The sequence below is a fragment of the Oncorhynchus tshawytscha genome, linkage group LG21, assembly GCF_018296145.1.
Source record: "Oncorhynchus tshawytscha isolate Ot180627B linkage group LG21, Otsh_v2.0, whole genome shotgun sequence".
NCBI classification, from domain to species: domain Eukaryota; kingdom Metazoa; phylum Chordata; class Actinopteri; order Salmoniformes; family Salmonidae; genus Oncorhynchus; species Oncorhynchus tshawytscha.
Window position 1 is genome coordinate 9,322,868 of NC_056449.1, and position 27,996 is coordinate 9,350,863.

At 43.1% G+C, this 27,996-nt stretch overlaps 2 protein-coding genes across 3 annotated transcripts; one reads left to right on the top strand and one right to left on the bottom strand.

Annotated features, from left to right (window-relative positions):
* Positions 1-2,256: 2,256 nt before the first annotated feature.
* Positions 2,257-22,079, top strand: LOC112220872 (transmembrane 9 superfamily member 2). 2 transcript variants are annotated; one of them, XM_024382803.2, is made up of 18 exons: positions 2,257-2,564; positions 5,625-5,692; positions 5,788-5,881; positions 7,095-7,222; positions 7,478-7,607; positions 7,879-8,006; positions 10,081-10,192; positions 10,329-10,408; positions 11,012-11,117; positions 11,282-11,329; positions 11,742-11,874; positions 12,048-12,167; positions 12,407-12,464; positions 12,670-12,829; positions 13,047-13,198; positions 13,359-13,470; positions 13,760-13,931; positions 21,063-22,079. In XM_024382803.2, the coding sequence occupies exons 1-18, from the start codon at positions 2,430-2,432 to the stop codon at positions 21,128-21,130; spliced, it is 2,004 nt and encodes a 667-aa protein (XP_024238571.2). In that variant the 5' UTR covers positions 2,257-2,429; the 3' UTR covers positions 21,131-22,079. The 2 variants fall into 2 exon arrangements, with proteins under 2 accessions (XP_024238571.2, XP_024238572.2); XM_024382804.2 differs by lacking the exon at positions 11,282-11,329 and having other exon boundaries at positions 2,258-2,564.
* A 2,112-nt stretch (positions 22,080-24,191) lies between these two features.
* LOC112220873 (probable G-protein coupled receptor 101) lies at positions 24,192-27,992 on the bottom strand. Its single transcript, XM_024382805.2, has 2 exons — positions 27,582-27,992; positions 24,192-26,942 (listed from the first exon to the last, which is right to left on the bottom strand). The coding sequence occupies exon 2, from the start codon at positions 26,828-26,830 to the stop codon at positions 25,487-25,489; it is 1,344 nt and encodes a 447-aa protein (XP_024238573.1). The 5' UTR covers positions 26,831-26,942; positions 27,582-27,992; the 3' UTR covers positions 24,192-25,486.
* Between the last annotated feature and the right edge of the window lie 4 nt (positions 27,993-27,996).

A 27,996-nucleotide genomic window follows, 5' to 3' on the forward strand; every position in this document is an offset into this window, starting at 1 on the left:
GCAAGTCAATTAAGAACAAATTCTTATTTTCAATGACGGCCTAGGAACAGCGGGTTAACTGCCTGGCAGAACGACAGATTTGTACCTTGTCAGCTCGGGGGTTTGAACTTGCAACCTTCCGGTTACTAGTCCAACGCTCTAACCACTAGGCTACCCTGATTCTATATTCAAAAATGTTCACAATCAAATAGGCACTTTTTACATACAAAAAAAAACACTTGTTCTAATTAACAGACCGAGCAACTAGAAAATTCACGAATAAATAATACAACATAAAATGAAACAAAGAAGTAAACAAAACAAAGACCAAGTTTTCTAATCGGGGATCAAATTAAATTGTATTTGTCACATGCGCCGAATAGAACCAATGTAGACCTTACAGTGAAATGCTTTCTTAAGCCCTTACCAGCAATGCTTTAATACGTTTAAGAAAAAAAAGTGTTAAGGAAAAAATAGAAAATAAAAGGAAACAAATAATTAAACAGCAGCAGTCAAATAACAACAGCGAGGCTATATACAGGGGTCACCGGTATAGAGTCAATGTGCGTGGGCACCGGTTAGTTGAGATAAGTGAGGTAATTATGTACATGTAGGTAGAGTTAAAGTGGCTATGCGTAGATTATAAACAGAGAGTAGCAGCAGCGTAAAAGAGGGGTCTGGGTAGCCCTTTGATTAGCTGCTCAGGGGTCTTATGACTTGGGGTTAGAGCTGTTACCGCTTGCCGTGCGGTAGCATCAGAATACAAAAGTTACTATAAAGACATAGGGCTTGTTTAGAATGGACTAAATTCAAAGACTTCATGTAACCTCATTCAAAAATACTACAAACTGAGGGGTAGATTTTAAGAAACAACATTTGTGTTTGAAATATGTTTCCATAAAAATACAATTATTGTAAATAAATGCATAATTTCTATCCTACATTAGGAAACCAAATCTGGCACTGTTATAAATTAAAGTGGGTTTAATAAGATTATTATATGTAAACCATATTGAAATGCATCCCAAAAGGTTTTAGTGAGTTGACACGTGAAGAAAACATGTTCTGATGTTTTTCGTGTGGCTCAGTTGGCATGTCGCTTGCCAAAAGTCGCTTGCAACGCCAGAATTGTGGATTCGTGTCCCACGGGGGTCTACTACAGAGAAGAAGAAAAAAGTATGTACGCGCTCACTACTGCAAGTCACTCTGGATAAGAGCGTCTGCTGAATGACGACAATGTAGAATAGCAGAGTTACAAAAAAGACAGTGGTCAAGTTTAAATATGTGTCTTAAGAAATCATTACATGGGCAAATGTAATTCACTGTTTTGAGATGAACAGAATTGATTTAGCTTTCGGTGATAAAGGAAAAGAAAGGTATCTGGTTCTTATTATGACTATATAAATCCTTGTGAAATCTTGTCGTATATATTTCCGTTTCAAAGTTGAAGAGAAACACTCAGAAGTAAGAGTAGTTCTTAAGAATTTGCTATTGCATTTTATCTAAGAATTGACATCCATCTATAATTTGTGGAATTGCCTTAACTTCACCCCACTTCGATACAGTTCAGACTAGAAGTGATTTTCGTAGCAGGCTAGGATAGCATGTTCGATAACCTCCTAGCCCTTTTCCTAACGATAACAATTTTAAATGTCAACCTCAATGTGGTAATACCGCCCCAAGGACCCCATGTTTTCCTAATGTAATGGGATATTCAGCATACTTTCTAAATAAGACATACACATATAGAACATTGAAAGCATGGAAGAATAAGAATGTAGGTAGGTAGTTTGCTAAATTTCAAATTATATGATGTTACCGAGAAGACCAATGATGTATAAAATAACAGAGAAGACAAGAGTCTGGAAGAACATGCACTGAGAGCTGAGTGTCATCAGCAGGATCCAGGCATGCTACATGTGAAGCAAGTGGACTGTGTTACTTTTATAGCAATGATGGTAAACAGCACAGCGCAAAATTAAAAATATGTCAAGAAAGATTGACATCATTGTTTCTGCAGCTGAGGTATTTATATGTTTAGAAGATGTAACATCTGAGGCGCTACATGGATTAATGAATCGTGCGGTCCCACCCTCTCAGGTCCCACCCTGTGCATTTTCTCTTCCCTGTAGTGGAATTAACTTCTCTAGTGATTTTTTTTTCTTCACCGCCGTCCAGTTGGTGACGATAATACACGTTTTGCGTGTAGTTCGCCAATAAAACCAAAGAGGAAGAGTCTGACAGACCGACCAATCAAACGTATCGCCCCTCCCTCTTCCTCACGACAATCACACAAACGACGTGTTGGACGCTAACTAGCTATCCATCTAAACTCAACTGGCAGTCTTCGTAGTGGCTGACAAGTTGGCTAGCTAACGTTACTTCTCCTTGCAGAATTAAAAACGTAACTACATATCGGGTGAATTTAAGTTTGCAACAAAACCGGGACAATGAAGACGCGGATAGACATGGATTTTGTACTTGTGTTCACGTTAGTTGCCTTCAGTACTTGTTCAGGATTCTACCTTCCGGGTTTAGCGCCAGTGAGCTTTTGTGAAGACGGTAAAGGAGGTGATGATTGTCAGGTAAATTAACACGGATGGCGGTGTTCTTTGAAATATTCATGTTTTCAGATTGAAGTTTATAAATGTTCCATTTGTACTTCATCTCCTTCCTACTGGATAGCTAGCTAGGTGGTTAGTTAGTTGCTGACGTTAGCTACATGCTAACTAGTCAAGTGACACCAGGAGTAAGTTATTATTGTAACTAACGTTAGCTGAGAATTCAACTCCACGATAGAATGGAGTTAAGTGGTGATGAGTTGGAAGTACTACGGAGAGCAGCATCTAAAAAAATAACGCATTTGCACAGGACAAACATAGTTAGGTACAACAAGGAATGCATTAAAGAATGTACATGTCTACCGTCTCGATGTAAGTTAGTCCGAGGTACACTCGGCCAAAACGCATCGCCACACAGATGTGGCGTTATCAGCTATTATTATTGCTGTTCACAAGCTAAACTATCAAAACGTTGACGTAACAAGTGGGGGTACGTGCTCAGCCCACTTCTGTACTCCCTGTGCACCCATGACTGCGTGGCCATTCACGTCGCCAACTCGATCAAGTTTGCGGATGACACAGTGCTAGGCCTGATTACCACCACCAGAGTGGTGCCAGGAAAATAACCTCTCCCTAAACATCAATCAAATGAAGGTGCTGATAGTGAACTACAGTAGACAGCAAAGAGCGCACGCCCCCATCCACAAAGAGAGCGCACCCCAATGGAGAGGGTCAACCGCCTCAAGTTCCTCAGCATGCACATCACTTACAATGATGTTCCCTTCACACAGACAGCGTGGTGAAGGTGCAACAGCTCCTCTTCAACCTTAGCAGGCTGAAGAAATATGGCTTGGCCCTTAAAGACACTCATGAACTTCTACAGATGCACCATTGAGGGCATCCTGTCGGACTGTATCGCCGCCTGGCATGGCAATTGCACCGCCCACAACTGCAGGTCTCTCCAGAGGGCGGTGCGGTCACACATCACCGGGGGCAAACTGCCTGCCCTTTAGGACATCTACAGCACCCAGTGTCACAGGAAGATCAAGAAGATCATCAAGGACCTCAGCCACCCAAGCCACTGCCTGTTCATCCCGCTACCATCTAGGGGGCGGAGACGATACAGTTGCATCAAAGCTGGGAGAGACTGAGAAACAGCTTCAATCTCCAGGCCCTCAGACGGTCACCACTAGCCGGCCTCAGCCCAGTAGCCTGCCCTGAACCTCAGTCACTGTTCTAGCCGGCTAACACCCGGTACTCTACCCTGCTGCCCTATGTACATAGTAATAACACTGGTCACTTTAATAGTTTTTACATGCCGGTTTAACCACTTTATATGTATATACTGTATTCTAGTCATGGCTCATCCTATATAACTACTGATGTACACCTTTTCTATTCATATATCTTTACACACCATTTATATGTATGTTCTGTGTGTGTGTGTGTGTGTGTGTATATATAAAAATCAAATCTAATTTTATTTGTCACATACACATGGTTAGCAGATGTTAATGCGAGTGTAGTGAAATGCTTGTGCTTCTAGTTCCGACAATGCAGTAATAACCAACAAGTAATCTAACTAACAATTCCAAAAACTACTGTCTTATACACAGTGTAAGGGGATAAAGAATATGTACATAAAGATATATGAATGAGTGATGGTACAGAGCAGCATAGACAAGATACAGTAGATGGTATCGAGTACAGTATATACATATGAGATGAGTATGTAAACAAAGTGGCATAGTTAAAGTGGCTAGTGATACATGTATTACATAAGGATGCAGTAGATGATATAGAGTACAGTATATACGTATGCATATGAGATGAATAATGTAGGGTATGTAACATTATATTAGGTAGCATTGTTTAAAGTGGCTAGTGATATATTTTACATCATTTCCCATCAATTCCCATTATTAAAGTGGCTGGAGTTGAGTCAGTGTCAGTGTGTTGGCAGCAGCCACTCAATGTTAGTGGTGGCTGTTTAATGGCCTTGAGATAGAAGCTGTTTTTCAGTCTCTCGGTCCCAGCTTTGATGCACCTGTACTGACCTTGTCTTCTGGATGATAGCGGGGTGAACAGGCAGTGGCTCGGGTGGTTGTTGTCCTTGATGATCTTTATGGCCTTCCTGTAACATTGGGTGGTGTAGGTCTCCTGGAGGGCAGGTAGTTTGCCCCCGGTGATGCGTTGTGCAGACCTCACTACCCTCTGGAGAGCCTTACGGTTGTGGGCGGAGCAGTTGCCGTACCAGGCGGTGATGCAGCCCGCCAGGATGCTCTCGATTGTGCATCTGTAGAAGTTTGTGAGTGCTTTTGGTGACAAGCTAAATTTCTTCAGCCTCCTGAGGTTGAAGAGGCGCTGCTGCGCCTTCTTCACGATGCTGTCTGTGTGAGTGGACCAATTCAGTTTGTCTGTGATGTGTATATACAGACACACAAAATCCATAAAAACAACGAAATGTCAGAACGAGCAACGTATTCTGACATTTTGTTGTTTTTATGGATTGTGTGTTTTTATTGCTAGGTATTACTGCCCTGTTGGAACTAGAAACAAGCATTTCACTTCATCTGCAATAATGTCTGTGTACGTGACCAATATACTTTGATATCATTATTTGAAGTGGGCTATACGATATTTGACGATGTCCCAATTATTGTTCACTAGTTAGAGAACTAGACTTGATTTTTAGTTAGCCAAGATCATTAACTCGTTAACTCTCTAGCAGCTTATGCCCCACGGCTGGCTGGCTGCTCAGTGGCTGGCTAGCTAGCTAGAAAAACATGAGTCATGCAATGCTTATCTTTTCATAAGGTTGACGAACAAGTCTTTTCAGATTGGTAATCCGTGCCTGGTTGTAAGTTACGCTATAACTAACTAGCAGAGTTTGTAGCTAGAATAATGATTGGAAAACATATTGTAATTTCTTTAAGTAGAAATGTTAGGCCCCTGTGTGTGTAAAGATACAGATTGAAATGGCTAGAAACAATACCAATACTGACAACCCAGTAATTATCCATGTCTTCCCTTTACATTGTACTGTCGCATGCCTATTTACAGACCCTCTCTCCTTCCTTACAGACTCTCATCCAGCTATTTGTGAATCGCTTGGACTCAGTGGAATCAGTTCTGCCATATGAATATGATGTGTAAGTAGTTGCTCTGACTGGCACATACGTCTTTACTTTATCTTATTTTTGTTGGATCATTGCTCAGTCATTGTCATCTCTTTTTTTTTTCACAGCTTTGACTTCTGCAAAGATGATAACGAGAGGAGACCGTCTGAGAACCTGGGCCAAGTGCTATTTGGCGAGAGAATTGAGACGTCACCATACAAGGTGGAACTCAATCACCATATGTCTTCCTTGGGGGGGGTAGATCACCTTCAAATATTGCAGATATATTTTGGGTTCTATTAAATGTTTGAGTAAGTTCTAATCCCCACTTGATTGAAGTCAACTAACAGCACCTCCCGAGTGGCGCAGCGGTCTAAGGCACTACAGGTCTGTAGTGCTTGGGGCGTCACTACAGACCTGGGTTCGATCCCGAGCTGTGTGTGGGAGACGCATGAGGCGGTGCACAATTGCCCCAGCGTCGTCCGGGTTAGGAGAGGGTTTAGCCGGCCGGGATTTCATTTCCCAGTGCGCTCTGGCAACTCCTCGTGGAGGGCTGGGTGCCTGCAAGCTGACTTCAATCGCCAGCTGGACGGTGTTTCCTCTGTCACATTGGTGCGGCTGGCTTCCGGGTTAATCGAGCAGTGTGTCAAGAAGCAGTGCGATTTGGCAGGGTCGTGTTTCGGAGGTCACATGGCTCTCGACCTTCGCCTCTCCTGAGTCCGTAGGGGAGTTGCAGCAATGGGGAGAAAACGTGGCTAAAATAATACTTACAGCAATACTGCTACTTGGAGCTATTTTCGCTCACATGTATGGTACGTGTAGTTAACTAATTAGGCTACACATATATTCCTAATTTCCTCTTTCTGCAATTGCTGGATTTCCACCCACAGGCAGCCAATCCACCATTTTCATTCTAACCTTATCTCCATTGTGCCGATGTCCACAGATTAACCCATCTTTCCCAGTATTCTACCATTTTGCTATTTCCTTTTGCAATACGAAGGATGTGTTACGAAGGATGTGTTGCAAAAAGGAAATAGCAAAATGGTATAATACTTTGACAGTGAACCTCCCTATTTGTAGCATTTCTACTGATAGTGCTCTAAAAATAAACCATTTACCTAAGAGTATAATGATATTTCCCATCATTGATTTGTGGTTTTTCAGATCCCCTAACAATGCAGTTTGCAGGTCCATCTGCAAACAGCGACTCTTCCTTGCAGGTTTCATTCATAGTCTGATCTACCACTGGGCTTTAATTACCCTAAAGGTATTCTGTGCTCAGCTTTCAGGTATTGGATTGCATTGTTTTGTGTTGTCAAATCACTCCTGGAAAGACCGGCTATTCACGCTATCTTGTCTGCCCTGTTCTTCCTGTTATACCCAGTAGGTCTTACAAAGTTGTTGTTTTTCTCTCTTCTCCATTTTCCCTCAGTTCTCATTCAAAAAAGATGTGAAATGCCAGGAATTGTGCACCAAAGTCTATACGAAGGGCAAATCCGAGGATAAGAACGTGCTGGACTTCCTTAAGAGAGGAATGCAGTTGAACTACCAGCACCATTGGTGAGCTAATCTTCCTCATGAATAAGTTGAGATAATTGTACGTAATTTTACAGAAACCGTTCCACTTACCCCCCCCAAGCATAGTAGGGCCTCTTAGCATGACACTAATCCTATACAACGGGTTAAGACTGTGTTTTTGCACAGCTTTTGGTTAGACCGAGATGGATGAACAGGAGACAGATTTGTTTCAACTAAACCCCCCCCAGTGTATTTAGAGTATTTTAATTGGATTTAACAAAAAATGTGTGTTTTCAGGATTGTTGACAACATGCCAGTCACCTGGTGCTATGATGTGGAAGACAGCCAGAAATACTGCAATCCTGGATTCCCCATTGGCTGCCTCGTCACCACCGATGGCCGGGCTAAAGATGCTTGTGTCATCAATGTGAGCCATACTGTTACGTTGTCTCGCATACAGGATGGTTGCCCAATATCAATCTGATAACGCCAGAGATTTGAAGCTATGGCAATTGTAGTTCAAGCCAGGCTGTGGTGTTATAGTAATATAATAACACCATCATACGTTTGGACCTTGACTGAGACATGCTGTTTTTTGAATAGCTCTAATGATGACCTGTTTTGTACGTGGTTGTGTTTAGTATAAGTATGCACTATGGAATCTGGGGGTAATTGACTGGCATCTTTATCGCTTTCAGTCGGAGTTCAACAAGAAGAATACGTTTTATATCTTCAACCACGTGGCCATCAAAATCACCTACCACAATGGGGAGGGGGAGGGGTGGAGAGGAGCTCGTCTGGTGGCTGCCACACTGGAGCCCAAGAGGTAAGAACTTCAGAAAGACCCAGACAGAGGAAATCGTGTGTGTAAGCAGATGTATTCATTTTTCAATAGCAGCTCTTGGACGTATTGTCTCCGACGCTTCCGTAGGTGTCTATGAATATGCACTGTCCTATACTCATTGAAAAACTGTTTGCCACACGTTTGTTTGATTTGATTGTTGATCAGTGTCATTTCCACATATCACGAGGAGGCCGAAACACCTACTTTAAATAAAAATTTAAAATAATAATATATATTTTTTTCCACTGCTGTATCTGGCAGGTGTAAATTCACCATGTATCATTAGGTAAATTAATTGGCAGTTCTATTGTTATGGCATGATTTCCAAATGTCCAAACCTAATTATACAATCCATTAAACCATATTTATGATTATGTGTGCTTGAATGAACAGTTTTAGCAATCGTCTGTATACACATGAAACTCTGCTTATGAAGCACTGAAAGCACCCTCCTTTTGTAATAATTTTTAAAGGGTTTTGTGTTGTAAGCTGGTTATAAATACAATGCATTAGGTTACATCAGTGCCGGCCCCAAATCATTGGAATGCCCCCACCCCACGGCCCAATTAGAAATGTATACCAGTCCAAATGGTGGTCCCGCCAGCGTGAAAAAAAAAGAAGGGGGGTCAGGGCCGGGTGGCTGGACTCTTAAATATATGGTATCCATGATTCGGCTATGCATACTGTAGGCCTGTAGTATGGATTGGAATTATGTGCCTCTTTCAAACCATGAAGCTGGGAGAGAACACAACAATGACGGTTCCTTGATTTGCGTTGGACATGTATTTTAATAGGCTAAGTATAGAAACCGTACTAAAATAGATGAATGCGGCTGTCAACTGAGCCACAAATTCACATGCAAATATTTGCCTCTAAAAAGGAAACCGCTATCATGTGCAGTGCGCATTAGAATGGCGTTTTCCGCTAGGCCTACTTGCATTATGGAACATTTGCGCATATTGCCATGTGTGCATTGCTGCGCATTAGCCTACAATGTGCAGAAATAATAATGTATCAACTTTTTAACAAGCATAATGTCTGTTCCATCTGTCTTGTCGTTTTTAAACTTTTGGGATTTGCAGTGGTTGTATGAACTTTGGATCTATCGTCCCAGAACTGTCCTGGAGTCTGTTTTTGATGTATAGAAGAATTGTGACACCCTTAATTTCGAGCCCTGGCTAGGCATACTTGTCATAAAAGCAACTGCGATGTTGCATATCTCAGAACAACAGGACACTTTTATATAGGCCTAACGAAAACGTTTTACCGATGTTGTAAGCCTATTCAAATTATTTAAAATAAAATATGCCGTATAAAAACTTGGATATGGCATCAATCTGTATGCCAGGTTATAACAATAGGCTATAACCACTTGATCAATCGATTCAAATGGGTATTTCAGGAAAACGGACTGCTGCCCACAAAGGTAGGACATCTGACATCTAGGTCATTAATATAAACCTTGAACAGGAATTGAGACTGACTGCGTGCGCAACCATTTTTTAAATTTTTTTAAGCGACAATATTCGAATGATAGGCCTTTTTTAATTTAAGCTGCAGCTGCAATTACATAAAAAAACAATATTATTTAGTCTACATAATAAAAAATAGGTGACCCCCCGGGAACTAACGGCTGTAGAACTAGTCATAATACGCAGTGGTCGATGGAGATAGCCTTTATATGCTATACATTTATCATTCAGATATATTAGGCCTATTACTGTAGCATATAAAGGCTATGTACCTGTCACTGAGCTGATGAGATGGTTCATGCTTTATGAACTACGCTCCATCCATACTGAGATGTGCTATTTTTCCCCACGTGGGATTAAGGATATGCTTTGGGAACACCTGCGCGCTCTGGTGATTTGGCTCGTGATTTTCTAGTGTCAAAGTAGGGCAAACTGATAAATATCAGATTCTTCAGGAGAATTCCAACCTACGGCCTCAAACACACACCGACATGCTCTGAATTTTAATTCTAAAATAAGCGACGGTACTTAACTGTTCCGCTTGCCCAGATATAAGTGGGTTTTTATGTTTGTTTGATTGACAGTATCAAAAATGCTGATGCTGAAAAACCGACATGTGAAGGCCTTCCTATGGAGGTTCCTGGAGAGTTTGACAGTGACTTGAAGATCACATACACCTACTCTGTCACCTTCGAGGTATGTTAGACCAATAGAACGATTAACCACAATGATTTGTTTTGCACATGAAGTACACCATTTTTTAATTTGTGTGGTCCTCAGCATAGTTAATTGAAGTATTCTCTTTTCCGAATAATACTTTCTTCATTCACAGGAAAACAATGACATCAAGTGGGCCTCCAGATGGGATTACATTTTGGTCTCAATGCCTCACACCAACATACAGTGGTTCAGGTCCGTTAGGTCTCTCAAGACAGCCCTCATAAGATACTTTTTATTATAATTGTTAATTAGGCAAGTCAGTTAAGAACCAGTTTTTATTTACAATGATGGTCTACTCCGGCCAAATCTTACAGTAGAGAAAATGTCTAGCAGGCCTTCTCTGAGAGAGCCCGTATATCCTAATAGGCAGACACATGTTCTGTAAACACCAGCCCGAGAAGCTTGTAGGAAGTCAAAACAAAAGGTAGTGACTTTGTTTGCTGCTACGAAATCAGTGTTTCACAAAATACAATAAGAATCAGTAAGTCCTCTGTCCTTGTACCTCCAGTCTGACGTCAATCACTATCAATAGATATCAGTTTAATCCATAACATGCAGCATCAAGTTTAGTGACCATCAACCCACATCTTAAATGTCACAAACAGAACACTGGAACTCATGTGTCTAACAGAAACTCCAAATATGCTAAACATGTTGTTGATCGCTCTAAATGTGATAGGAACTTTAGTCACGTTAAATATTCCCATTCCAGTGCTGTTATACAGTAGATTAGAATATGGTGCTCCTCTGCTGCTGTTAGCCATGTTAATAGTGTATGATCTGTGTTCTTTCTAGCATTATGAACTCTCTGGTCATCGTGCTCTTCCTGTCTGGCATGGTGGCTATGATAATGCTGAGGACCCTGCACAAGGACATCGCCAGGTATAACCAGGTGGACCAGGTAAACCAGATTATTCAATTGTATTCTATTGTACGCAAATGAATCCATCAAGAGTGAATGGGTGAGACGGACATGGCAGAGGATTTGTCTGCCAAAAGTTAATGTGTGTTCTGTTTCTTACCGACCCACAAGAATGAAACCCTTGTAACATTTCACATTCACAGGGAGACTTGATAAAGGTTCCATCACTACAAGGAAAATCCATATCCTATGTAAGCTTATCGAAAGCCATTTGAGCACAAACTGGGGATTGGTGTTGTGATTTCTGGGAGCCATCTCTTGAGGTGTCATAAAACTTCAACCTTTTAAAATATGGTGTAGTGCAGGCCATCATTTTACAGCTGCCAAGTCATTTGAGTAAAAAAAACCAAAAGATTCCATCAATGTTTGTATGCTTTTCGGCTAAGCTGAGAGTTCATGTCTACACCATATTTTACAGCCATTGGCTAATGTGGCAACGTCATGTGTCTTGATGTGTTTTTTTGCTGCACTGGCATGTGTTAGACAAGCTGGAAGATAGGCTAATGACTCACTCTTGGTGATTTGGCTGATCCGTGACAAAGCAATTCATATGTGCATAACTTTGACCGTTCTGATTGGTTGTGATTCACTCTAACCCAATAGGAGGATGCCCAGGAGGAGTCTGGGTGGAAGCAGGTGCACGGGGATGTGTTCCGGCCTCCCAGGAAGGGCATGCTGCTTTCTGTGTTCCTCGGCCAGGGAACCCAGATCTTCATCATGACCTTCATCACCCTCTGTAAGTAACTCTTCCTCAGATTTAATAAGCAATGTACACTCGCAATGCATTACAGTGTCTTCAGAATGGTTTTTCTTTAGTGTAATAGTTATTACCGTCTCTTATTTGACTTGAGTGGTTGTATAACTGTAGTGTGAGTATTCTGTGTAGTGATGTAGGTTTGTCTCCTCTAGTCCTGGCCTGCTTGGGGTTCCTGTCTCCAGCTAACCGAGGGGCTCTGATGACCTGTTCTGTGGTGCTGTGGGTTCTGCTCGGGACCCCTGCAGGATACGTGTCGTCACGCCTCTACAAGAGTAAGCCTCGTTGACACACACACATCAGCGTACCACACGTGAATGATCAAATTGAGATTTGCGTTTTTAGAAAGGTACGATATAAATGCAAAGCCAGGTCATTGTCAGTTCAGGACCATGACGTTCCATCCAACCATTCAGTTAGATATGTATTTCTGTTCTGCCTGAACAGTCTCTCTATTCTGTATGCCCTGTTTACAGCTTATAATTTGAACCCTTGTTTTCCTGTGTGTCCTCAGCTTTCGGTGGTGAGAAATGGAAGACCAATGTCCTGTTGACAGCACTGTTGTGTCCAGGGTAGGTCAGCTGTTCTCATTTGTAACAACAACAAAAAAAGTAATTTAACTAGGCAAGTCGGTTAAGAACAAATTCTTATTTACAATGACGGCCTCATACTGTAGAATCCATAGCTGCATTCATTTGACACCCTCTCGTCCTTTTAACAGGGAGATGTGTACAGAAGGTTCACATCTCTCCTTTCTTTCTCTCGCCCCCGTCCCAGGATTGTATTTGCAGACTTCTTCCTGATGAACTTGATCCTGTGGGTGGAGGGATCGTCGGCTGCCATCCCCTTCGGCACGCTAGTGGCTATCTTAGCTCTGTGGTTTGGCATCTCCGTGCCCCTCACCTTCGTCGGCGCCTACTTCGGCTTCAAGAAACCTGTGAGTCCAAAAATCAGACCTCCCCCTCTGTCCATGTAATCTCAATTACAAAACGGATCCTAGATCAGCAGTCCTACTTTAAGATGGATTATTACTACGGACCATGATATTTTGTCCATGTTAATACCCAGCCCTTAAAAATAAAAATAAATTGTATTGCGTACAACTTTCCATGTCTTGGTGAGTTATCACACCTCTGTCTTGCTCCATTTTACAGGCCATTGAGCAGCCAGTGAGAACCAACCAGATCCCCAGACAGATCCCAGAACAGTCCTTCTTCACCAAGCCTGTCCCCGGCATCGTCATGGGAGGCATCCTGCCCTTCGGCTGCATCTTCATCCAGCTCTTCTTCATCCTCAACAGCATCTGGTAGGGGGGAAAAAACGAATACAATTGTGTGTCTGTCATCTGTCCGACCATCTGTCTGTGTCTTGTCTTTGTGGTTGAAGCAACTCACCTTCTTAGCTGGGAGTCTTGTTTGACTGATTGATGTAATAAAGTAAAAAATTAAAAAAATCTTCTGTTCCAGGTCTCACCAGATGTACTACATGTTTGGTTTCCTCTTCCTGGTCTTCATCATCCTCCTCATCACCTGCTCTGAGGCCACCATCCTGCTGTGCTACTTCCACTTGTGTGCAGAGGTGAGAGGAAACTACTGTTCACGGGTCTTTCTCTCAGAGTAACGGTCTACTGAAACGTTTAGGTGTTAAGTTACTGAGATGTGGATTGTGGTGTACTACGAAATAACATTACAAACATTTTCCAAGGTAGAGTTTCCTGGGACTTCCCAGTGGGCGAAATGGGTGGAAATGACATCACAATGACTTAATTTCAACTGCTGGCTTACTACTTACCTAATGATAATGTGTTCGACTGTTTACAGTCAGACTGCCACTGTCTGTAGCCTAACCTAAGCCCTGTTTCCTGTAGGACTACCACTGGTGGTGGCGCTCCTTCCTGACCAGCGGCTTCACGGCCGTCTACCTGTTTGTCTACGCCGTACATTACTTCTTCTCAAAGCTGCAGATCGTAGGAGCCGCCAGCACCATCCTCTACTTTGGCTACACCTCTATCATGGTGCTCATATTCTTCCTCTTCACAGGTTAGTGAACTGGGAACACTGCGTAAGCCAGGTTTTGATTGTGATACTGAAACAGGTTGGCGTCACCTCAATGAAACATTTACCATGTGTAAGTTGCAAAGACCCGTCCTATTGTTTGTTCACGGACTATGGTTAAGAGGCATTAACTTGCCCTCAACACTTGGGTGTCAGAGTGCTGCTGCTTGCAGTTTTATGAATGACAGTGACAGGTCCTCTGTAGTAGCTATCTGTGTGTTCTCTGTCCCAGTCTGGCATCATTCACTATCAACAGATGAGAACAGTCCATCCAACAGCCAGCTCCAAGTTTAGTGACCATCAACCTGCATCTTGAGGGGTCACAAACAGAACACTGTAAAACATGTGTATAACAGAAAGGGTCTAATGTATAAATGAGCTAAATGTGTTAATTACTCTAAACTGAATATGAACTTTATTCATCTTCCATTTCTGCATGGGGAATGGAAATTGGTTAGTTTCTGAAGAATCCCAGTAGGTTAACGTCAGAAGGGGCAGCTCGGCCCATTCCTGTACACATTTACAAGGATGCAGGAACTCGTATCCTGTTCCAGTGACGCCATAAACCTAGGAATGCACTAGTGTTGCGCCACTTTTGTTGGTTCAACCCCCCCCACTCCCCCGTGACAGGTGTCACTCCTCTGGTTTTACTGGCAGTACAGCTCAGTGGAGGCTCCTCGGAGGAAGAAGGAGCGAACATCCTCAGTGAATTTCAGAAACATTTTAAATAGTGAGACATTAAAGTTATCCTTTTTAGAGAACTATACTAAACTTTCAGCATGATCTGACATGTTGTCCACCCAATCAAAAGATCAGAGAATGAATCTAGTACTGAAAGCATAAGCTACAGCTAGCATGTGGGGATTTAGTTGACAGTTTTTAACATTCATTTTTTAAATGGAGGAGCTAGCTATATTTGTATTTTTTTTTCAGTTACTTAGCTAATGAATGCAGCTAGTTTAGCCTACTCAGAGGGATGCTATCTATGTTAGCTAGCTGGCTATGGCTATCAAACACTGGAACTCTTCCAAGTCAAGGGAAGCTTTTGGTTTTATTAATTTATTGCCACTGGGGCCCCTTGGTGTAACTGCTCTTGTAGTTATGTTGACTATGACATTGGCTAATGTGGGGAAAACGATGTAGGCTGTGTGTAGAGGCTAGCAGTTATGATATGAAGGTTTGCCTTGGAAGGTTTTTTTTTTTTTGCCTGGTCAGACAGCTCATGTGTTGCGTCCACCATTGTTCCTGTACCCAAGGAAGCATAGATAACGAAACTAAATGTAGCATTCACATCTGTCATCATGAAGTGCTTTGAGAGACTAGTCAAGGCTCATTTCAACACTACTTTACCTGACACCCTAGACCCACTTCAATTTGCTTACCACCCCCAGTAGATCCACAGACGATGCAATCGCCACTGCACTGCACTCCGCCCTATCCCATCTAGACAAGAGGAATACCTATGTAAGAATGCTGTTCATTGACTATAGCTCAGCATTCAACACCATAGTACCCTCCAAGCTCATCATTAAGCTCAGGGTCTGAACCTCGCCCTGTGCAACTGGGTCCTGGACTTCCTGACGGGCCATCCCCAAGTGGTGAAGGTAGGAAACAACACCACCACTTCGCTGATCCTCAACACAGGGGCCCCACAAGGGTGCATGCTCAGCCCCCTCCTGTACTCCCTTTTCACCCATGACAGCGTGGCCACGCACGCGTGTAGACTGGAGAAGGAATTATACAACGATCAAAGGGATCATGCTGTTTGTATGTGGATGCTATGAAAATGAACTGTGATCAGGGGTGTATTAAATCTGCCGATTCTGTTAAACATTTATTAAATGGAAGCAAACTGAATGAAACGGGGATAAACATACCTAACTTTGTGCAATAGGAACTCTTGTTTGCAACTGTTGGGCTAATGATTACACCCACGATCAGCTAGATGCAGGCAATAGTGTGCAAAGCGGTATTGTGTCACTGTAACCTTGATTACTAAACATTTTTTTCTATCGGCCTGTGCACCTACGTTGTAAACTTTTTTCATAGGCTAGGTTGTAGCAAGCTCATGATGGGTATAGGGACATTTTTGAGTATCATGTAGTAGCCTAAATATATCAATGTTACATTGAACTGGGTGAATGGAATATGAATGACAGTCATCCAATATGCTGTAATAGAAATGAGGCCATGGTACAGCTACACTGTGCTAAATGTAACCTTTTAAAACTTTTACTGCAGATGTCTCTGATTTCCAGCAACGTCTTTAAGTTGTCTTTGATGCTGGAGTGGATCCTTGAAACAGACTAAATAAAGGCAATTTTTATGGTTGATCATAATGTTAAAGGAATAGTGTGCAGTTAGCTTGTAGTATAAATGTGGCAATTTATACTGCAGAGAAACAGACCAGTGTTATGAATCGGTTATATTTAGTGACTTTGCCTCTTCCTGGTTCCTGTGCCAAGTCTGGCACTGAGCAGCTCATGCATATGCTGAGAGAAGGGAGGTGACATGACAAGGCTGCCCTCTGTCAGGTCTAGAAAGGCCAGACTGACTGCCAGACTGACTGTTCTACACAGTAAACCCCTCTCACTCAACTGTATGGGGGGGAAACTGGTCAGAGGAGCTGTGGCGTAACAGCACTCAGCCTTGCTCTCTGGTCACCTCCATGTTCCTGCTCATGCATTATACAGTGCATTTGGAAAGTATTCAGTTCCCTTGACATTTCCCCCTCATCAATCTACATACACTACCCCATAATGACAAAGCAAAAACAGGTTTTTAGAAATGTTTGCAAATGCATTAAAAAATTAAAAACAAATCCAATGTACGTAAGTATTTAGACCCTTTACTCAGTACTCTGTTGAAGCACCTTAGGCAGCGATTACAGCCTCGTCGTCTTGGGTATGACGCTACAAGCTTGGCACACCTGTATTTGGGGAATTTCTCCCATTCATCTCTGCAGATCCTCTCGAGCTCTGTCAGGTTGGATGGGGAGCGTTGCTGCACAGCTATTATCAGGTCTCTACAGAGATGTTCGATCAGGTTCAAGTCCGGGCTCTGTCCTTGAGTGGCCCAGCCATTCATTGACTTGTCCCAAAGCCACTCCTGCGTTGTCTTGGCTGTGTGCTTCGGTTCGTTGGAATGTGAACCTTCGCCCCAGTCTGAGGTCCTGAGCGCTCTGGAGCAGGTTTTCATCAACAATCTCTCTGTACTTTAATCCGTTCATCTTTCCCACGATCCTGACTAGTCTCCCAGTCCCTGCCGCTGAAATACATCTCCACAGCATGATGCTGCCACCACCATGCTTCACCGTAGGGATGGTGCCAGGTGTCCTCCAGATGTGACGCTTGGCTTTCAGGCCATAGAGTTCAATCTTGGTTTCATCAGCCCAGAGAATCTTGTTTCTCGTGGTCTGAGAGTCCTTTAGGTGCCTTTTTTATAGGCAAACTCCAAGCGGGCCACCGTGTGCTTTTTACTGAGGAGTGGCTTCTGTCTGGCCACTCTACCATAAAGGCCTGATTTGGTGGAGTGCTGCAGAGATGGTTGTCCATCTGGAATGTCTCTGAATGTCCTTGAGTTGCCCAGCCAGAGCCCAGGCTTGAACCCGATCTAACATCTCTGGTGAGAACTGAAAATTGCTGTGCAGCGGCACTCCCCATCCAACTTATGTAAATGTGATATTTCCATATATATATATTTTATAGATTAGGGGGGACAATTTAATCAATTTAAGAATACGGCTGTAACAAAATGTGGGGAAATTAAAGGGTTCTGAATACTTTCCGAACGCACAGTATGTGCACATATAGTGTTCATCAGACCTGACATGTTAGCCAAGATCAACAGGCCCTCCCATGGTCTCCTCAGTGAGACATTTGACTGGACTTTAGCTATTATCAGCACTGTTAAAACGGAGCACACACCACTTTTTATTTTTTATTTTTTTTAGGTCATCAGCAAACAAGTAACGGACGTATTAGGCATTGCTGCTTGTAGTACTTGATCTGTGGTTAACCATCCTAAAGGTATTCGTTTTAGAGATGGCGACTTTCGTCTCCTAGAAAATCGATGTGAGGCAGCGCCCAATTTACCAGTTGCCATGGATTCTATTAGATGCATCAGCATCCCTGACTACGGCTGTTATGGCAACTTCCCCGCGCTGGCACTCAAAATATATAGCTGTGTACCATGAGAGCAATGTGGGCGTTTACTTTGTGTCCACACACAACAATGCTGTGATGAACAGAGCTGCCTCCCTCTGTCCTTACTGTGGTGTGGAACAGTTAGAAATGGACAAAGGGTTGACATGGTAACAGCGCTCTTTGGTGCCTTTTCTTACACACCCACACACCCAATACAGTGGGGCAAAAAAGTATTTAGCCAGCCACCAATTGTGCAAGTTCCCACACTTAATTACATACAGGCCTCTCATCTTTTTTTCATCATAGGTACACTTCAACTATGACAGACAAAATTAGAACGAAAATCCAGAAAATCACATTGTAGGATTTTTTTATTTGCAAATTATGGTGGAGAATAAGTATTTGGTCACCTACAAACAAGCAAGATTTCTGGCTCTCACAGACCTGTAACTTCTTCTTTAAGAGGCTCCTCTGTCCTCCACTCGTTACCTGTATTAATGGCACCTGTTTGAACTTGTTATCCGTATAAGAGACACCTGTCCACAACGTCAAACAGTCACACTCCAAACTCCACTATGGCCAAGACCAAAGAGCTGTCAAAGGACAACAGAAACAAAATTGTAGACCTGCACCAGGCTGGGAAGACTGAATCTACAATAGGTAAGCAGCTTGGTTTGAAGAAATCAACTGTGGGAGCAATTATTAGGAAATACAAGACCACTGATAATCTCCCTCGATCTGGGGCTCCACGCAAGATCTCACCCCGTGGGGTCAAAATGATCACAAGAACGGTGAGCAAAAATCCCAGAACCACACGGGGGGACCTAGTGAATGACCTGCAGAGAGCTGGGACCAAAGTAACAAAGCCTACCATCTGTAACACACTACGCCGCCAGGGACTCATCCTGCAGTGCCAGACGTGTCCCCCTGCTTAAGCCAGTACATGTCCAGGCCCGTCTGAAGTTTGCTAGAGAGCATTTGGATGATCCAGAAGAAGATTAGGAGAATGTCATATGGTCAGATGAAACCAAAATATAACTTTTTGGTAAAAACTCAACTCGTCGTGTTTGGAGGACAAAGAATGCTAAGTTGCATCCAAAGAACACCATACCTACTGTGAAGCATGGGGTGGAAACATCATGCTTTGGGGCTGTTTTTCTGCAAAGGGACCAGGACGACTGATCCGTGTAAAGGAAAGACTGAATGGGGCCATGTATCGTGAGATTGAGTGTGAACCTCCTTCCATCAGCAAGGGCAATGAAGATGAAACGTGGCTGGGTCTTTCAGCATGACAATGATCCCGAACACACCGCCCGGGCAACGAAGGAGTGGCTTCGTAAGAAGCATTTCAAGGTCCTGGAGTGGCCTAGCCAGTCTCCAGATCTCAACTCCATAGAACGTCTTTGGAGGGAGTTGAAAGTCCATGTTGCCCAGCAACAGCCCCAAAACATCACTGCTCTAGAGGAGATCTGCATGGAGGAATGGGCCAAAATACCAGCAACAGTGTGTGAAAACCTTGTGAAGACTTACATAAAACGTTTGACCTCTGTCATTGCCAACAATGGGTATATAACAAAGTATTGAGATCAACTTTTGTTATTGACCAAATACTTATTTTCCACCATAATTTGCAAATAAATTCATCAAAAATCCTACAATGTGATTTTCTGGATTTATTTTTCCTCATTTTGTCTGTCATAGTTGAAGTGTACCTATGATGAAAATTACAGGCCTCTCATCTTTTTAAGTGTGAGAACTTGCACAATTGGTGGCTGACTAAATACTTTTTTGCCCCACTGTATGACATAGGACACCATGTAAGGAAAGTCAATACAAAACTACTACTGAAGCCATTCGCTTTTTTTTCCCGTAGTCGGGCCTGTGGTTTGATGATGACATCCTCATAGGAACTTGGCATTTTAAGGCCAAATAAGTAGCCTGTATTGCTGGAGCAGTGTCAGACCCTATCTTAAGACGGGGATAATCAGTATTTGAAAGGGCTGATCATCGCTACCGAAAATAAATCGAATAAAAAGATCTTCATTCCCCGGCCGCTCAGGGTCTTCATCTGAATAATCCTAATCTGCCCTATTTCTAATTGCCTTTTTTTTAAAGAAAAGATGTTTCTTATTTCTTTTCACTTCCTCTAAACTTTAATCAAAACTAAAGCCGGGAGTTTCTTGTACGGCCCCCATTGAGATGTCAGATACGGGTTTTGAGTTTGACGAATTCTTCATCTCCTGGGATTTTGCCCAATTAGCATTTTATCTACTGGGTTCTCTCCAGAGAGGCGCTGAAACAAACTGAGCTATCTCTTGATTTCTTTCTGCCAAACGGAATGCTGGTTGGTGCCTACTGCCTTGGCAGACTTGTGGCTTCATCTTTTTTCCAGCCACCTCTTTCAGTCAGAATTGATCAGTCTTTTAAAGGAGGAGAATTTGGTGGTGCTGAGTGGGATAGCGAGCCGGGCGGCTACACAATGTGACGCCAGGGTTATTTTGGGAGCATATGTTCCTAAAGTGCCACGCCCTGAGCTCTTTCATTAGTTTTGTGTTTTTATTAATTCGTTTCTGCTCCCCTCCTCCCTGCGCTCCACGGCGCCCCGCTTCTCACTGCTAAAATCATCCCTGTGTCGATGAAACCGCATCCCGTTCAAAAGCCACACGCGCCTTACCTCCCTGCCTTACCCAGGTGTTTCAATAGGCTGATGTGGGTTCTTGAATTTGTAATCTTGCAATGTTTTTATTTTCAAGTTCGGTGTCCTAACGTGACCCTTTCTTGCGAGGGCGGTGTGTAAATATGTAGTATGTATGAGTGTCTGTACAAGACGTGTACATTGCACATTACCCATGTCAGACGCATTGTATGTATTATGTTGCGTGTAATGTACACTGTCATTTGTATACAGCAGTAATGTGTGTCTAAAGACAATTTTCCCCTCTTGAAATGAAACCCTGTCCTTTCTTTGCAGGTACCATTGGCTTCTTTGCCTGCTTCTGGTTTGTAAATAAAATCTACAGTGTGGTCAAGGTGGACTAAAGGAAGGAGGCCAGGCCTCCCTGCTCTCCCAGTGCAGCGCTTTTACAGTGGACCGTTACGAGGAAAGGAAGCCCTTTGAATACACTCTGACTTGAAACCATCACATATCTCAGAAAAGACCTGAAGCCTTCCTTTGTTTTAAGCTCGGAAACTTGATATGTTGCTGTCATTGTTTTTTGCTTTTACCGTCTGCCTAAGATGAAGTGATGTTTGATTTGACTTGCGCCCTGTATCTTCCAGGTTAGTTCCAAACATCTAATTGAACGGGCGACTACATAGGGGTGGGTGGTGAAGGATGAGCCGGAATGCTTTTATTTTCCGTTTCTAATGTAAATCAAATACGTACTTTATTTTGCTTTTATATTCTCAGAACCCCAAACGTCTATTTAAGTGTTTTGTTTTTCAAAAACTCTGCTGTAATGAGAATATATAAATGTCGATACTTTAAAAATGTGACCTATATGGAACTGTCCTTTTAAAAATAAAGATAAAATGTTGAATTTGTTTTATCTGTTTGGACAGGTGTTGATTGGGGCTATAGAATCCTAACCATTAATGTCCTGTATTATAGTTTACCATATAAATGACCATGCCATGATAGAATCCGTTTGTTCTCTTATTATTATGGCTATATTTTGGTTTATATGAAAATAAGAATAAATAGCAACTGTGGTTATGAAGCACGTGGTAGTTTAATTTGCTATAACAGTGGAAATGTAAGCCCAAGCTTATGACTCATCGACATATATATTTTTTGTAATATCTCATACGGCACAGGAGAAAGCAAGTTGGTAGTTTACGCAAATACATTAGTATTTCTTATTAGGTAACTTACTGTAACTAATGTGTATAAAAGTACTGCAGCTTTTTCTTTTTAGCAGTGTGGAGTCATCGCCTAAGGTGATAATGTTTTTACAAATAATAAATACATTTGATTCATTGGAAAGAACTACTGCATTTTCACTTTCTCTATACTCAGATGGCACTTGGTGACATCATTTGAACATTTTCCCACCTTTTTTAAAGAGGCAACCCGGGATTGGTACATACATTATTATTATTTTACTTAAATTAATGATATACAGGCATATTCTTCAAGAATCAAACACTTGACTGGGTTGCCTCTGTAAAGGAAAAGCATCACTCTTACTGACATTGCATTAAAGGAGTTCTGTTCAGTGTTGTCGAAACTCACATTTTATTCATTTTTATAAATGAACACATCCTCGGACCATGTTGAAAATGATGAACTATAAAAAAAAAGCACAATAGAAATCCATTTAAAACGTGTTTACTTTTAGTTTCGCTGTGACATATTCAACAGGAAACATATCACACAGTACTTTTTACAATCGTGTCTATTGTCAACTATCTCTCCAAGTCAACTACCTTTTAAACAAAATAGCTGCAAATTGAGGTTCTCAGCACTCGAGTCTATTTCACTCATACGTAACACTTCAGCCTCTCAACATGCATACAGATTACACTTGCTGAAGGACTTCCACTCAGAACAGAGAAGAACCAATGTTGAAAAGAACTACTGTAACACAATATCAGCACCATGCTCCAGTTTGGTAACCAACAGGTCTGTGATGAGCTTGCTTTAGATTGAACAATTTCACTTGAGATACTATGAAAACCAACCGTTATGGTTCCTCAAGACCATGGTCCGAGACTGATCTCTACATATACTGTACATTCATCATGGCTTTGAGCAATACATTTCCGAATCAATATGCACACATTTGTATGAGTTATGTACATTTTACCATATTGAATATTTTAACCAATATTTTGAGGTCACAACATGAATAAAATCCCTGGTAATGGTTTACAGTACATTGCAACCTGTTTCATATTGACGGATACTTAATGCACTATGCTCTGATAAAGTGCAAAGATAAAGTAACACCAATACTGACATGGTATACTGATACTATCTACGCTTTACAGAAGCTGCAAAGTGGGCAAATATGGAGTCAGTGGAGCCCTACCATGACGCATGGCCGCATTCAGGCAAGATGGGGATTTTGTTAGAGCTCTCAGCCGGCCTCCTTTGAACCTCTGAGATGAGAGAGCCAAACTGGCTAAGGCAAACATGAACAGTGTACCTCTCAGAAGGCTGTCTAGAGCAGTTCCCTTGGTAGTGGAGGGGAACAGTCAATGAGACACTGCGCAGCTCAGTAACAAGAGGTGCTTTGAAAGGGAACCAGACGGTACAGGGGCAGAGAGAGTGGTGTTCACAGGCTCAAGAGGCTTCAAGGACATGCATGGGCACTCCACAGTCCCCATAACACCCTGGGTTTATTGGTAACACTGGCAGGCTGCTTAATCTTACTGAGTAATGGGGCACAGGCATAATCTTACTGGAGTAATGGGGCACAGAGATAATCTTACTGAGTAATGGGGCACAGGGATAATCAGAGAATTTTACTGAGTAATGGGGCACAGGGATAATCAGAGATAATCTTACTGAGTAATGAGGCACAGGGATAATCTTACTGGGTAATGGGGCACAGGGATAACAGGGATAATCAGAGATAATCTTACTAAGTAATGGGGCACAGGCATAATCTTACTGGAGTAATGGGGCACAGAGATAATCTTACTGAGTAATGGGGCACAGGGATAATCAGAGAATTTTACTGAGTAATGGGGCACAGGGATAATCAGAGATAATCTTACTGAGTAATGAGGCACAGGGATAATCCGAGATAATCTTACTGAGTAATGGGGGACAGAGATAATCTTACTGAGTAATGGGGCACAGGGATAATCAGAGATAATCTTACTGAGTAATGGGGCACAGAGATAATCTTACTGAGTAATGGGGCACAGAGATAATCTTACTGAGTAATGGGGCACAGGGATAATCAGAGAATTTTACTGAGTAATGAGGCACAGGGATAATCAGAGATAATCTTACTGAGTAATGGGGCACAGGGGGGCACACAGGGATAATAATCTTACTGAGTAATGGGAAAGTAATGGGGGGATAATCTTACTGAGTAATGGGAAACAGGGATAATCTTCTTACTGAGATAATCTTAATGGGGATAATCTTACTGAGTAATGGGGCACAGAGATAAATGGGGATAGTAGATGAGATTCTGGAAATGCAGAAGGACAACTGTGCATATGATAGGTAGCTAGTTGTGATAATTCTGGTGCTAAACTAGTGAATCAGATTCATGAATTACATGAATCACCGGTCATTTTGGTCCCTCTCAGCCATCTCTTCCTTGACATCATGTGTTATATTATACAGTACAGTTACAACATTATTGCACTACAGGCAGGGTGAGTAGTAATACTCCTCACGGGAGACAAACATAATAAGCTGTCACCATGAGGAGTTTGTGTTCTGTAACAACGGTTAGAACAGTCAAATACATTTGCGGCATGTTCTTTAAATTTGATATGATACTACTGATCTGTTTCGTGGATGTTTGACAGAGATTTTTCTCTGAGGGTAGAAAACACTCAAAATTACGCATCAACCATAACTGAACAATAGGAGAACTAACAATGGCTTTTCACGGAAAACACTGCAGGACAGGTCTCGTTGTGATGTGTAATGGAAACGGCAGATATAGGAGACATTTTCTTCAGGTCGACAACATTTTTATCCATTCAACAGGGGTGGAGTTTTCTTTTGTCAAACTTTCTTTATTGCAACAAATGATGATAGAATCTGTGTTTTTCTGAAAAATGTATTGCCAAATACTTTTGAAGGTACGCGGGGCACGTGATTTCAACACGTACTATGAAGCGCCACTCCACATTTGAATTCTAAATGCCTACAGCCTGCTAAATCAATGTTTTAACTATAAAAAAAATATGTTTCTTTGCAGGATCCTTGTCCTGACTTTCAAGAATGGCTGAATTGCTTCACATAGATTTTCTGGTTGGCTGGATGCAAGTTTCACCACCCAATTATTCTAGGCTGTCGACAATTTATTCATGTGCAATTTGCCTAAACGGGTCATGGAAACACTTCAACCACTTAATTTTTATTCGACACTATAGGTTTTTCCGAAAACGTGTTTAATTAGTTGTGACGTCATTACGTACAGCTGTTTTTATCGACATAAGTTTGTTTTAAATGGAAACTCACTGTAGCAGGTAATTGTCGAATCTATCATCTATGCAAACTTTCTAAACGTCAACAAAAAAAAGTACTGGACAAGTTCGTGGAAACATAGCTATTGTCAGAATGGAAAACCCTGTAGACCAGAAGGCAAATCTGCTCAAGTTTAGCCATGCTGAATAACCATGTCTTCACTGGAGGGGAAAACTGCCACACGAAAAACAGTTCAACCCATCTCCCAGGCTGTTTTGCTGTAGACTTGTCTACTACGTGGTGGTGTGGACGGTGAGCTCTCTCTCAGAGCTCAGGCTGGTGGAGGTGATGTCTTTACGGCTGTCCCTGGACCTCCTATCCATGGTGGAGGAGGTAGCCTCCGTGGTGGTGCCCTCCTCCCAGGTGCGGAGGGGGCAGACGCGGGCAGCCAGGCTGGGCAGATGGGGCTGCGTGGATCGTCCGTCGGTCACGGTGAAGCAGCTGTCCTGTGCAGAGGTGTGGCAGAGAAGGCCCTGCCTGCAGAGTGGACCACACAGTAGGGCCAGGAACTCCTTCCTCACACTGCGGTGCATGTAGCCGTAGATGTAGGGGTGGAGGCAGCACTGCAAGAAGAAGAGCACTAGGGCTAGGGAGGCCAGCCATGGAGGCACAGCAGCACTGGAGCGAATGGACATTGTGTTGAGAACACTGTAAGGTCCCATGCTCAGGATGTACGATGCCATGATGACAAACACCACCCGGGCTGCCTTGCAGTGGTAGTGGAAACGTCTGTGCCTGCCCCGGATGGGGTACCCCCCGGCCGAGAAGGAGTCCAAGGGTGGGGGTGGCTGTTGGGGCAGGCGCTGAGGGCTGCCTATGCAGGGGGCCTGGGGGTCCGGAGGCTGGTTAGGCTGGGACTTAGAGTGGGTCTGGATGGGGTGCACCAGGGCGTTCTGCCTCCTTGCTGCCCTGAACACCATCCAGTAACAGCCCAGCATGATGAGCACAGGCAGCCAGAAGGAGAACGTGGCAACCAGGGCTGAGTAGGACAGGCTAGAGGACCACACCACAGAACACACGTTATGCCTGCGGTCAAAGTCTATGGCCCCCCAGCCGTAGAGGGGTGGCGTGCTCTGGAGCAGGCTGAGCACCCAGGTGCATGCGATGAGGTTGGTGCCCAGATGAGGGGTCATACGGGTGGGGTAGGACAGTGGGTGGATGATAGCCAGGTAACGGTCCACTGACACCACGATGATGGTGTTGACTCCGGCAAAGGCAAACAGGTGCATGAGCACCACCAGGGCCTGGCAGAGGCGGGCGTCCAGGGGCCACACGCCGGGCATAGTGGCAGCGATGGCGAAGGGCATGACCAGCACGGTCTGGAGCAGGTCTGCCAGGAGGAGGTTGAGCACGAAGCGGTTGGCCACGTGGAGAAGCTGAGGCTTCCTCTGGAACACCAACAACACCACCACGTTACCAAACAGAGACACACACACGATGGCTGAGATCAGCACCATCTTCACTACGCTGTTGGCCACCGACGGCCAATCTGTGGGGCCAGGAGGACCAGAGGAACCAGGGTCCCAGGGCACGGTGCTGGAGTTACTGCCCACACTGGGCGCCTCGGAAGTGGGCATGCTGAGGCTGGTGGGGTGAGGGAGACAGCATGTGTGGCTGTAGCTCCGACAGGGTCCCCAGTTTCCACCCGACGTCTCACAGGTCCTTCTTATCTGTCAGTCGAATTTCCATCTTGAAGGAGAGGATGACAGAGAAGAGAAAAGCACAAGCTCAAACGGGCTTTTTCTGCTTTCAAACATCATAACATGTCACACTCTAATTCTAAAGGACTACACTGTTGAGGCGGATTCATTTCACACTGAATTCATTCATTTAGCTGCAAGACCATTGCACACATACAGTGGTTTGTGAAAGTATTCACCCCCCTTGGCATTTTTCCTATTTTGTTACAACCTGGAATTAAAATAGATTTTTGGGGGTTTGTATCATTTGTTTTATGGCAATTGTTCTTTGTAACTGCTGCACTAGACATGTAAAGAGAGTATCACAATGAGTTTGCCTGTGCCAATTTGAGACCCAATCACCAGACACATTAGGCTACTGATCTCACGGACCAAAATCCACAATTCCACGAGACACAGTATTAATACATACCCCACTTTAAATGCAAATAAATATATATTTTAAACATTGGCGAATTGAAATGAAGAAGGAAGAGGATTCAAACAACCTCCTCCGAATTTCCATTGTTCATCCTTGCTCACTGATGTCCCCATAAAATCAATTGTAGACATGCAATTGATATTGTATCTTCTGCTCTTCATTGTTTCCAAACAGCAACAAACATATCACTGAGAATATACGTTTTACCTTGAAATGGCCATCTTTGTTATGTGGCGGATTCTGTTGAGATGCTGAAGTCTGGTGTTTTGGTCGGTGATGATGCTCCGTTCTCCTCAGCACCAGATCGCTGGTTCCCCCATTGATACGGTTGGATTGTCATTTCTTCGCCGCGCTCCCATTTTAGTCAGTCTCTGCTGTATCGTCAATGTCAGCAGCCTCCCCACGGCTTGTCATCACTCACTCAGCGGGGGCATCTTATTTTCACAAGCATATAACCTCCACTGCTCTTTACTGTTAATTTTCATGACAGATCAAACCTAACGGACTAGAAATACTGCGCTTACCCATTGATAGTGGGTTAGCCCTATACACAGTCGATTCGAGCTTGTCATAAAACAACGACACCTGCCTTGTGAGACTGATAGCTGCTCATCTGTAATCA

Bases quoted from the DNA above. Each gene is read 5' to 3' on its own strand.
- LOC112220873 (XM_024382805.2), bottom strand. From the start codon at position 26,830: ATGCCCACTTCCGAGGCGCCCAGTGTGGGCAGTAACTCCAGCACCGTG.
- LOC112220872 (XM_024382803.2), top strand. From the start codon at position 2,430: ATGAAGACGCGGATAGACATGGATTTTGTACTTGTGTTCACGTTAGTT. The intron at 11,875-12,047 runs GTAAGTAACTCT...TGTCTCCTCTAG, and splicing joins CATGACCTTCATCACCCTCT to TCCTGGCCTGCTTGGGGTTC. The intron at 13,199-13,358 runs GTAGGGGGGAAA...CTTCTGTTCCAG, and splicing joins TTCATCCTCAACAGCATCTG to GTCTCACCAGATGTACTACA.